Source organism: Camarhynchus parvulus, chromosome 4 (assembly GCF_901933205.1).
Source record: "Camarhynchus parvulus chromosome 4, STF_HiC, whole genome shotgun sequence".
Classification (NCBI taxonomy): domain Eukaryota; kingdom Metazoa; phylum Chordata; class Aves; order Passeriformes; family Thraupidae; genus Camarhynchus; species Camarhynchus parvulus.
This window is the reverse complement of record NC_044574.1, coordinates 16,321,370-16,334,341: the sequence shown is the minus strand read 5'-3', so window position 1 is coordinate 16,334,341 and position 12,972 is coordinate 16,321,370. Positions and strand designations below refer to the sequence as shown.

At 34.3% G+C, this 12,972-nt stretch overlaps 1 protein-coding gene across 5 annotated transcripts in view; it reads left to right on the top strand.

Moving 5' to 3' along the window:
- LCORL (ligand dependent nuclear receptor corepressor like) overlaps positions 1-12,972 on the top strand; it is a 79,353-nt gene that overhangs the window by 44,425 nt on the left and 21,956 nt on the right. For 3 of the 5 annotated variants that reach the window (XM_030947961.1, XM_030947959.1, XM_030947958.1), the window contains exon 6: positions 3,755-3,845. In XM_030947961.1, the coding sequence (XP_030803821.1) occupies positions 3,755-3,845 (91 nt within the window). Of the gene's footprint in view, positions 1-3,754; positions 3,846-5,256; positions 12,946-12,972 lie in introns of those variants that run through there. The other 2 variants (XM_030947960.1, XM_030947962.1) reach the window with 2 other exon arrangements.

The following is a 12,972-nucleotide window of genomic DNA, read 5'->3' as shown; positions in this document are numbered from 1 at the left end:
CCCTGATCACCCAATGTATGGCCATATACTTTTCATCTGGCATTTTTTTTATGTTACTAAATAGCACTTCAAGTCAAAAAGGGCTACTCATAGTGGTAGTTAAGATACTAAAAGACTTTGGCGTTCCTACTGACAGTTTACAGAAAACTCGGTGTTCAGGAGCACAGAAAATAGCCAGCAAAAGGCAAGGCACGATCAGGAAAAGTACTGAAAACAAGATTGTTGTTTTGTTGCTACAAAACCCCTTGTCCTGTGGATGGATAAGGTAAAGGGAGAGTTGTTATTTACTAAATCTCACCATATTAAAACTAGGTAGGACTCTGAAAATTCTTAGAGGAAGAGACAGGTAATGGGCAGGTTTTGCTCAACTGTTCTTAAAACATCAGAACTGCTGTGACAGGAGGTCCTGGGTCACTGGGTTCACAAAGGGCCTTAGATTTCACAGCTAACAGAACCAAGGCCAAAAACTAAAGCTAGAGTAGGCAGGGATAAATCTCTGAGATCCCTAAGCCAATGACAGCAGCTGCTAGGAGAGCAAGGAGCTGCAGGTAGTGGCCAGGCTGATGTGCTCTTCCAGAGTAGGAGTGGAGTGCTCTCCTGCCTTGGAGGCTGAGGACTGAGTAGTGTGGGTTACCTGATCTAATAAGACAGTTCATTATAGCTACTGAGAGATTTCCTGAAACCCAGAAAAAAAATCAGTTTAGAAATCAAATACCAGTTGTAGGAACTCAAGGCTGACCTGGTTTCTGTTGCTTCCCCTTCTCCTCCCTGCTTCGCTAACATCACTAGCCTGGAGGAGTTTCAAGTGATTGTGGTCCTGATTATTTTGAAAATGAACTTTGATCACACTTAGTTTCATCTTGGTATTGGGGCACCTGATGATCTTGTGCTGAGAATCAAAGGCCAGAGGTTGAGCCATTCCTCTGAGGATAAGAATAATTCAGTTTGCATAGAAATAGCTGCATTAGAAGACCATGAGTAGCAAACCTGAAAAACATCTAATGCATTTTTCTATATTATCCAATGTTTTATACTTTTTTTAATGAAGAATCACTTCTTAGTAGTCATGGCTCCACCTAAAGAGTGGAAGAAATATCATATATTTTATTAAAACCACCTTACAGAGTGGTTTTTCTGTTCCTGATATGATTCAGTTCCTGTCCAGAATTCTTGCTGTAATACTTGTTTTGATTGATTTGTAAGAAATAATAGAAAGCTCTGGCTCAGTTTAGAGAAGACTATTCCTACCTTGCAAGTAACAAGCTTCCAAGATTCATAGTCCACCTGTAGGATGCCTCTTTGCAAACTTTTTGTACCTGATGTACCAAAGTGAACATCTCAACTGTGCATATACATTCATTTCGTTAGGTAGGATTTCACTGTGTCTTAGAGCTTTACAGCAAATGCTCTCATTTTCCTACCAGTTTGAGGTGGGTTTTTGTGAGGGTTGTTTATTGTTGGTTTTGGTGGGATTTTTTGTGGGTTTTTTTTTTTTTTTTTGATTTGTTGGTTTGCTTTTTTTAAAAGCTTAAATGAAATTACTAAAAAAAATAATCTGTAGTCCAGTGACTCTATCTGGTATTTTGCATGTATATATACAATTTCTTGTATGATTCTCTTTACTGAGTATCATCTTCCCATAGAACATTGTCTCAGGGAGGTGTCATGAACTTAACGAATTTGCATTTGCTGTGTTGGAAGAAGGAAGGAATTTGAACCTCAAATTCCTTCAGTTCTGCACATCCTTTAGAGGCTGAAAATATATCTATTTTTTGATTCAGGAGGCTGAATTTTCACTACTGTGCTCTGTTAGTAATTTTTCAACTGATTGCTAGCCTGGTGTTGTCAAAGCCAGTTCTAAAAGATTGGGAATGAAAATTATTTTCATTATGGACTCTTACAAGAGCCTTTGGATTTTGTTGATTGTTGGGGCTCTTTCTAAAAATCTAGCTAGCTGCTAGCTTTGCCTTTTTTTTTTTCTGTAAATTGGTGGAGAGACAATTAGTTTTTTATTGCTTGATAAGTTGTCAGCTTTGAAGTAGATTTTTTTCCAGTGATCTCTTCTAAACTTTTTTGTGATGCCTATGAGTGTCAACTGAAGATGGAGAAAGGGAGCACGCAAGCACTTAAGAAAGGGAGATTTACTTTGTGCGACTGACAGAGCACAACAGATGAAATCTGTTCCACAGGACTCAGGGACTTTGGGTTGAGCTTGGGTATTCCTGGGTAGGCCAAAATGTCCATGTAGAATTTTTCTGTAGTGTTCTTAATTGGCTTTTTCTTCTGTAATATCAATACATCAGGAAGGTTGGTTAGCATTAATCCTTTCTCTGACTTCAAGATTTTGAAAGGAATATATTTGGGTAAAAAGAAGCACACTTGATAAGGGACATACTTATATATATTTATCCCCTATTGCTGAGTTATGATGTTACTTTTTCTCCTCCTTCAAATAGTACAAAGTAGTTATGGAAGAACAGTCAAAAAGCAGTCGAAAAACAAAAATGTGAATTTGATTATTACGCAGAACTCTATTTCCTTGCATTATTGGTATAAAGGAGAGCTACCCAAACAATTTTCTTGACTTCTTGTTTGACTGTTGGCATTTGGATGCTTCAACCATTGCCTGCATCTGAGGCTGTGGGAAAATATGTGCAATTGATTGATGTTTTAGAAATAATAGGCAGTAACATGAAAATTACACTGTAAATGCAATAAGGGGTAGTATAAAGGTGATTATAGAGTTGAATGTTGAGATACATGTTGAAACTCAAAATTGAATTCGCAGAGCTCAGGCACACAAAACAGCCCAAGTTTGAAACAGAGAACCAAGGAGGAAAGGTATGAAATTAAATATATTTAAGGGATTTAACTATAATTTAAATGTCATTGATTTTTTTAAAGAAAAAAATTAAAAGTAGTATTTTAACTGTTAATGTTTTTAAATACTGATTTTTTAAAACCATTTTTCTATTTCAATACTTCATAGACTTTAACAGCCAAGTATAAATCATGAATTTTAACTTTTACCAGTGACTTGACAGAGCAGAATCCCACCCCACTTTAGGTCTTTCTTTTTTTAATTTCTAATATTATTGCATATATGTGGAGGTAGCAGGAAGAGTATGTATAGTTAAAGTGTTAGAACTCTGTATTGGGCTCAAGCTCTTTTCCCAGTTACAGGGAACTGCATACTGGGAAGTTACCCAGTTACTGGTACCTGCTCATTCAGTAACCTGGTCTGGTGTCATTGCTGACCCTGCTCAGAGCAGGAGGTTGGCCTGGGGGCCTCCTGAGATCCTTATTAGCTTGAATTATCCTGTAAGCCTAGGATTTAGTTATGTCAAGTTTAACTTCAGCATCAGAATTGTGTGTTTGTTTACAGTAAGTAAATATGAATAATAATTGTAATATCAAGTGCATTGTTTTGGTTGCCTTGAAAGTAAGAAGTGCAATATAGACACGTGATTTTTAGGAAAGCAGTCATGTTTGGTTAATACAGGTTCTTTTAAATTTTATTATTTCTGAATGGGTTTACTTTTCATTTTTTCTCAAATTTATAAAGTTTGGTGGCAAATCAAATATACAAAATCATTTGCTGATGGCTGATACTGTTAATGGAATAAGGTGTCAGAAAATTTACAGGATAAAGTAGCTGCTTGAAAATTGTGCCACAGGTGAAAATACATTTGCTGACAAAATCTCTGAGATCTTCCTTAAAGCCACTGTTATCATCACTACTCATTCTTTGCAGGGGATGGAGTGCTAGATCTCTCTACAAAGAAAAGCGCAAGGTTGGAAGAACCAAAATATGATCCCTTGTGTTCTGAAAACTCAGTGTCTGGGTAAGCAATGTTTAGGACTCTCTTTGGCTTATCAAAAAGACAATCCAGGTTTCTCTTCTTTGGCCGGGTTTTATGTTCATAACATACCTGTATATACTGGCACACACATGTGGTTCCTATTTTGCTTTCAAAAGAATTTTTGTCACTCATAAGTGTGTGTCTATGTATATATCATATGTTTCATTTGTCTTTTTTCCTTTTTTTTTCTGTTTAAAGAAAAGTTATCAGAACAATCACCAAACTTTAGTTCATGTTACTAAAAATTACATGAAAATTGATTACATAACACAGTAGAAGTAAGAGACTAGTAGAAGAAAATGCAAATAATTCTTTTAGAATTTATTTAGGGAATTTCAATTCTGGACAAAAATGACCATGTTAATAATTAGATGCAAAATCTTCTTCAACTAACATGAACAAGTTAAATGACTCTTACCTATTATATTCCTTAATAGAGAGAGAGCAAGCGCGTGAGAGAGAGCTCTTAATCATCATACTTATATTTGCATCATGGTTCTGACTATGGTGTGTGGTGGCAAATGGTTAAATTTCTTTATTCAGCAAGGAAAACGTTATTGCACCTGCTGAAAGCTACCACAAAATTAGTGAATTGCTTTGTTTTGTTGGATTTTATGATCTTGGCATCCTCCCATCCACTAGCCATAGCAGGACCCTTTTTGTCACCTGTACGTCTTACAAATAACTTATTACAAATAGGACTACAGTAGCAGCATTTGTTGAATGATGTAAAAGTGCATTTTATTAATTTGCTGATATGAAAAAGTTTGAAAATGGATGGCTTTGTAATTAGTGAGCTGTAAATAGTGAGTAGAAGTTTTTAAAATTTTGTCTTATTTTGCGAAAAATGGACTTGGTTGTTAACTACAGCACTTTATCTTCTTGTTGTAGAAAGCCTAGTTTTGTGTAAGTCTGGGATGTTTGTGTGTAGTTATGTACTTATTGCTGCAAATTTTCTATAAGGGGGTTGACTCTTTTATTACTTGTTTAGCGGTAACGTCACGTTTCTACTAACAAAAACTCCTTCAGGATTTGGGTATTTAACAGAACGTTAATTGTATAATTAAAATTATAACAGTGTTGCTCTGCAAGCATGTGAACAAGGGAATATAGCAAGCACATGAGACTATTACTAAATACTGAGCTAGGATATAAAGTTCTTGGAAGGGCTGCTGTAGAAGCCACGGTATGATTTTTGACACACTGTCCTACCAGAACTGTAACATTTTGCTAGGATAATCATTTAACTACCACATCTCAAAGGCTAAAAAGTATCAGAAGCAGTGATGTTACCGAAGCAAGGAGTATAATAAAGGAGTGGACCCTTCCCTTCCATAGCTGTGTGAGAGTCTCTCATACATCAGTTTACCATCGTTTCATTCCATCCATCCAGGAGACTACACAGAAACAGAGAGGACTATGTGGAAAGAAGTGCTGAGTTTGCAGATGGTTTGCTCTCAAAAGCTTTGAAAGACATTCAGTCTGGAGCACTGGACATAAATAAAGCAGGCATACTTTATGGCATACCTCAAAAAACTTTACTTCTCCACTTAGAAGCCTTACCAGCAGGAAAGCCTGCACCTTTTAAAAATAAAACTCGAGATTTCAATGATAGTTATTCATTTAAAGACAGTAAAGAAACTTGTGCAGTCCTACAAAAAGTAGCCTTGTGGGCAAGAGCTCAAGCAGAGCGCACAGAAAAAAGTAAACTCAGTCTACTTGAAACCTCAGAATTAAAATTCCCAACAGCTTCCAGTTACCTCCACCAGTTAACTCTACAGAGAATGGTCACTCAGTTTAAAGAAAAAAGTGAAAATCTACAATATGAAACTTCAAGTCCCACTGTACAATTAAAAATTCCTCAGCTAAGAATAAGTTCTGTGTCCAAACCACAGTCTGATACTGCTGGTCTTCTGGATGTTATGTACCACGTTTCTAAAACCTCCTCAGTCTTAGAAGGATCAGCTCTTCAAAAATTGAAAAATATCCTCCCTAAACAGAACAAAATTGAATGTTCTGGACCTGTAACTCACTCAAGTGTTGACTCCTACTTTCTGCATGGGGACCTCTCTCCTTTGTGTCTTAATGCTAAGAATGGGACAGTAGATGGAACCTCAGAAAATACAGAAGATAGTTTGGATCGTAAAGATAATAAGCAACCACGGAAAAAACGTGGCCGCTATCGGCAGTATGACCATGAAATAATGGAAGAAGCAATTGCAATGGTAATGAGTGGGAAAATGAGTGTTTCCAAAGCACAAGGAATTTATGGGGTACCTCACAGCACTTTAGAATATAAAGTAAAAGAAAGATCTGGAACATTGAAGACTCCACCGAAGAAGAAACTCCGTTTACCAGATACTGGCTTATTTAATATGACAGATTCAGGGACTGGCAGCTGCAAAAATAGTAGCAAGCCTGTGTAGAATAATTGTTAGCAAATTGTTTTGTGTGTGTGTATGTATGTCTGTATACACACACTATGTGAGAAATACATATGCTCACTCTGACAGAAGACATGAAATTATACAGTTCAAAAACCACATACATGCCTTTTGAAAAATAGTTTTATTCAGGGTTTTCACTGTGGACAGAATTATAGAGTTGCTCACTTAATTCTGATAGTGTGTATTTAATATAATCCATGTATAAATAGGTGAAAAGATTCAGGTTTTATTTAGTAGTCACTAGCATAAAGATGTTTTGGGAAAACAAGTATTTGTCATGTGAAGCATAATTTTTAATTGGTGGAGAACCACTTTACCCATTCAATTATCCATCTTATTATGGAAATATAACAACCAAGGGTTAGCAGACTTTTATAGTTCACAGAATACTTGCAATAAATTGTAAGTAACTCAGATTACACACAGCAAGGGATTTTAAAAAAATGATAGTTCCTCACAAGGAAGTGAATTTGTGAAGTATTAGTAGGATATAGTACATTCTGTGAAAGAAAAAAAGTTCGTTATTTAAATATCCAATACAAGTAAGAAAAACATTTCATTACAAAAATGTGTGTTTAGCAGGCATAAACTGCATTTTTTTATAATTTTAAAAAAATTTTGTTGTTGGTTTAGAAAGAAATTGGTGTTTACAAAGTGTACACTTATGAAATCTGAGAAATTACTGTAGTTATAGAATTATTAAATATGAAATAAGATGGAATACTAAGAGCATAAAATAATTTAAACTTTAACATAATTTTCCTTTTTAGTTTGACAATTAAGGTAACTTGTAAGGTTTAAAAAGAAAGTTGGAATGCAACTTAGAGCATGTTCATAATGTGCACAGAATGAGCTTGAGAATGGTTTGGGTTTGTTTGTTTTTTTGTTTAAACGTGCTGGTTAGTTGATGTTATGACTACTTAAAAGTTATTTAAGGATTGTGTCACACTCCTATTGAAAAACCTCACTGTAACTGTAATGTATTTGCTGCTGTGACATTTCAAAACATTTTCAGTTTATCAAAATGAATACCAAGTTACATTATCATCTTGCTAATAACCAAATTTGCAGTTCAGGGTCTTGATAGAAATACAAATATGAAACAGTGAAGCTGTTTTGAACTTTCAATAATATAAATTCTTTATAAATTTGGTAGTTAGAAGTTAGACAGTTCATTTTAAATATCTAACTTTAATAGAATTTAAGGGAGACCAATTACCTTCATATTGCAGTTTTTACATGAATTTCAAAGCATTCACATTGGACTTTTTATCACACTTAATTTTTTTATGTAATATGAAAATTATATGTCTACATATGAATGGGGGCTTGCTTCATACATTCACTACTGAACATCAATGCCCTTTTCCTCTCAACATGTAATTTTTTCTCTATGTATCTAATTTGGCATAAAAAAGGCTCTCCAACTTTTATACACATGGTGCTCATGCACATGTTTTTTTCCCCACTTAAATTTCCACGTGTATGGGTTAATTGTAGAAATTAAATGGGACATTAGATACATATGGGCCACATCAGGTAATTTCATTTATAGATAGACTTGCCATTAAATTCAGTGGAGAGCATACTGCAATACTGGTGGCAAAATCCAGCCCACATCTATTAACACTACTAAAAAATGGCAACATCCACTTTAAAACAGAATAATCCTTTGAAACTGCACAACCAGTATCTCAGTTCCTTGGTCTCTCAGATCTATACTGAATCTCCTTCAGTCATTAAGTTTACTTGCATATTACAGAATGAATCTCTCAGGCACATGATGATTCTTGGGGTGTCCTGTGCAGGGTCAGGAGTTGGACTCAGTGATCCTGGTGGGTCCCTTCCAACTCAGCTTAATCTGTGATTCAATGATTTTAAGCAGAACTATACCTGGTAAGGAGTTCGCAGAACAGCAGATGTCAGGGTCATCTTTCATTTTAAAAGAATTAAGCCATATTTTATGAGGGCCAGAAGGATTAATTTGTGAATAAATCCCCAGTGAAAAATGCAGCTGAAAAAATGGATTAAAAGTTTCAACATCTGTCTTTATACAGTTTTACTTGCAAAAATCTGGGGCTTCAATACATTGCCTAATATTTGTACCATACTGATGTTTTCTACTCCTCAGACATTGTTAGAAATTTGAGTCAGAACTTTATATTGAAGGCAAGTGACAGTACTCTTTTTATATCATTTAAAAGATGACCTGACCAAAAATTTAACAGGATTCATAAAATCAGGGATCATTTTACTATTGACTTAACAGTACTCAGTAGTTTTGTATGTAATATTATAATTAATTTTCAACATTTTAGTACTTGTATTTATTTTTTGGTCAGAAATAGCAATTAAAATATTTTTTGATAGTTTATAGATGATACTCAACCTGTAAGTGTTTAAAGAACAGAATTATTTGTTTCTAATTGTTAGGCTAACATTTTAATTACTCAACTAAGGAAAGGCAGGGAAATGTGTAAATTCTCCTCCCCCAACCCCTATGTATTTCATTAATGTCATTTAAATTATACATTTTGAACTGTTTTATAAATTCAGTTACCAGTCACTACTTAGTAATTGACAATTTCTGAAAATTCCTGTTTCAGCAGAATTTTAAATGAAGGCGAAAGCAAGCCCTACATGCTTTCTACTTATTTGAATGTTTCTCAAGTATTTTATATTAAAAAACAGTGCCTCTGTTTTTAGAACTACTGCTCAGTAAAGTTGTTTAAACCATTTCTGGTAGCTAATGACAATTTTATATTAAATTGTATATTAACTTTAGTGAGACTGATTTTTTTAGTTGTTTACAGTACAAATACTTGTATTTGTTTTTTAATTGCAGTATTTCCATTGTCGCAGTAATTTAGTAAAACTCTATGGCTGCCTTGATTTTTGACAGATTTTTGTTAACAACTGATTTTTAGGCAATTAGTTATATTTATGCATAAATCAATTGCACTATAATTCATGAATTATTTATTACAATATTTTCTAATGAATTCCATGTATTTGTCTTGTGTTGTAAATGTACTGTAATTCTGTTTCTTCTTTGTGTTGTTATATTCCTAAATCTGATTGTATGAATTTAATTGTTTAGTTAACGTGTTTCTACGTTGTAATTTGTAGTAAAGCACTTCAATGCTTTTGCACATAAATTTACAACACTGATATGTGATTGATTTGCTCATTCAGTAAAAAAAAGAAAGAAACAAAAACCTGTACACTGACTTATTTGACTTATTCTTGAGGCACAAGTTGATTAGCAGTGGCATAAGACCAAGAACTGTACAAATTAAGCTCATAATGACTAATTTGCTATGAGAATTTTATCAGAAAGTAGCTTTAAGGAAGGATGTTTTCTTTACTCAGAATTGATTAATTACTAATGAGAACAAAATCAGAAAATTAATTTTCTAACACCCCCTTTAGTTAGCAGCTAAAAATTACAAATAGTATAGTTTTTTTGAGGTACTTACTTAATAAAGGCAGAAAACAAACATTTCTGTAAGACAGATTTGTATTTCTATAGTAGTTCCATTCTGTTTGTATGAGTACTTGAAACTATGTTCTGTTCCAGTTTTGTTGCTGTTCCTGGTCTGTACAGTTCTTGCTAGAGTGCTCTATCTTCTCTCTGGCTGAGACAGCAAGGAAGGTTCTCTTTTGGGAGTCCTCTGATAGAGCTCTTCCCTGATAGTTTTTAGTTGTGGAGGAGGCCAAGTTTTACTTCTTTATATGTAAATTAATACACTGAAAGTCTGGGAATTAACCTTATCACATCGGTGCCTTTATGCCGTTTTTGGACTCTAGTCAATCCCCACTCCATGTTATTAAGTGCCCCTATCTGCCAGAAGGGAAACATCATTCCATGCTTAACCTTGGTCCTGAGTGATACAGAAGGTGCCAGGGTAGCAGTGCACATTGATCCTCTCACCTCTCCACCCCTTAGTTTCCTGCCCAATCTCTCCTGCCATCTTTCTGTGTCTGGTTTGGAGGAAGCGTGCGGTTTGTCAAAGTGATAGGTCTTCCTTCTGTGGAATTATTGCTTAAGCCTTTTATCCTGAGGATAGGCTAAACTACAGTGGGACAACACAAATTTAAAGAGATACAGGAAGGTATTACAGGAAACTGAAGTATAATTATAATAGTTGTATTGAAAAGCTACTAAAAATTAGTATGTTTAAATATATTGACATCTCTACAGGGAGACACTTCAAGGAAAATGTGTTGCTTTAATGCTTGAATTTGTTTGTGTAGTAAGCTCTGCTCCCAAGTGGTGGCTAAGGGCTCCATGTGTCTGTAGGAACTCAGAAGATCAATCACAATAGAATAGATGAAAGTTGTCTGTTGTCTGTCAGCTTTAGAAACTAACTCACTTTAAGGGAAAGCAGATTATAGATGCCACACAAGGGTGGGTAATCAGGAAAGAAATTGTTTTTAGAAGAATGTCTGTGATAATCAGAATATCGCTTTATACAACAAATTGATCTCCACATAGCAAATTCAAAAGTTTTGAGGCCTGTGGATGATTTGGTCACTCCCTTTGAGCAGGTTGTAAGGCTCCAGAAGTTTCTTCCACCAGTGAACATACTTTAAATAGCAGTTATGGATACAGGTCCTCTATAGTTCAAGCTCTCCAGTGAAGCTATAGACACACCTTGCAAGTCTAGACAGATAGAAAGGTACTAGTTTAAAAATTCAGTCTAAAAAAGACTCTGCTATAGCTATCTTTTTAGAAAATTAGTACTTAACAGATTTACTCTGGTTTACAAACAGAATATGGAAGATGGAGGCCTAGTGGCATGTTGATTTATTTATCTTTTTTTAATCTGGCCTTTCAAAGCATTAATTCAAATCATGGTGTTGGGGAGGGCAATTACCTTTTATCCTTAATTGTACTATTAGAATGAGCTTTCTTCTCACAAGTGTAGTGATTGTGAGACCTTATGACTCCTGAATTTGTTGGAATAACAGACTTTTCTCAGTGTAGCGGCAATTCAAAAAGAGTCAAATCCTGACACTGACATTCCCTTGAATAATGTGGGTTTTATTTTAGATTGCAAGTGCAAAGAGGTTTTGGTTTTTTTCTTTTTAAGACTTAATCATTTCAGATTAAATATTATCTGAACTTCAACTAATACCATCACAATTATCTTACACCTCTATGAGTTAGTATCATCTAGATGCCTGATGAATGTATACCATTTCATGCTGAATATTACAGGAGAAGGGAAAAAACATGAAGAATTATTATGCACAGTTGGCTGGTTTTAAGCTCTAAACGTTAAAATATGTCTAGGACAATAGAAATACAAGTTTGCATCCAGTAAGAAACTTGAAGCTAGAAGTTATTATTGATGCTTATAATTTTGGGTATGACTCAATTAATGAATAGTTAACTATATTTAAATATAGCACATTAAATTTTAAATATGTTTGTTCATTATCAGTACAGTTGTAAAAAAATCAGAATGAAAGTTTTTTGAAATACAGGCTTAAATACAAAAAAATTACAGGGGATAGATAATCACAGGGAAAAAAGTTAGTGTCATGTTCAGAGTTTGGTGATATGTTTAAACTATACATACTTTTCTAAAACAGAATTCTTCCAACATTTTCTGCTCATGCAATTGGTTTCAGTAAAACATTTGAATTAGGTGTTAACTATCTCTTGATAGTTGCTATCCAGCATAAGGATTTTGTATTTAATTGAAGAAATACCTGTATTAATTTCTACCATGGAAAATTTTCAGCTTTTCAGTATAAATGATTGATTAGGTAAGTAGTGACATTAGTTTTAATAATTTATAAGAAATTGATTAAATAGTTAAAGTAGTATTTTTTAAGTTGGTTTTTTTTAGTCAATACATTTGAGAACAACTGCTCAGCAGTCCTTCGATATAGGCCTACCCTGTTTTAAGGATTTTTAAAGGATATTAGCTTTTATCTTAGAAATTACTTATTCCAGTGGTGATTATCTCTTTTTCTGTTTAAGGAATCTGTGTGTGTGCACACACGTGTGTGTTTAATGTATTGCAATGAAGAGCTTGTGATGCACCACTGCAATATTTTTAAAAACTGAAAGGGAAAATTTTACCTGCAAAGAGCACTAGGCTATTTTTCAATTTTCTGTTAGCTTGTTAAGTGTTCTTTAAATATAGAAATAAAAATGTCTTTAGAAATACCTTGAAGTGTATCCTGAAGAGCACTCAGTACACTTTAGTATTTAAATATCAAAGAGTGGGATTCAGGAAAGATGGATCCATTCTTTCCTCTGCCACAACCTTGGACCTCACTCATTTACCTCCTCTGTGCCCCAGTTAGTGAAATGAGAGTAATACCAAGCTTGCCAGGCTCTTGGTGAGGTTTTCATTCATTAATAGTTAAGATAGTTTGAAATACCAGAAAGTTAACATTGTTGTAATTGCAGTTAGGTTCAAGAAGCTATATTTCAAATTATTCTTTTTTTCTTTAATTTTTTCATTATTATTTTTCTGAGTGGTAGTTTAGTGCTGTCACTGATAAGATGCATATCATTGCTAGTGACACTTACAAGTATGATTGAATACTGCAAATAGGCCAGAACTATTTTGTAAATGTCAGGTTTTTAGGCTTGAGTTTAACCATTATAAAAAACATTAGATGTGGTGTTTTACTGTAAT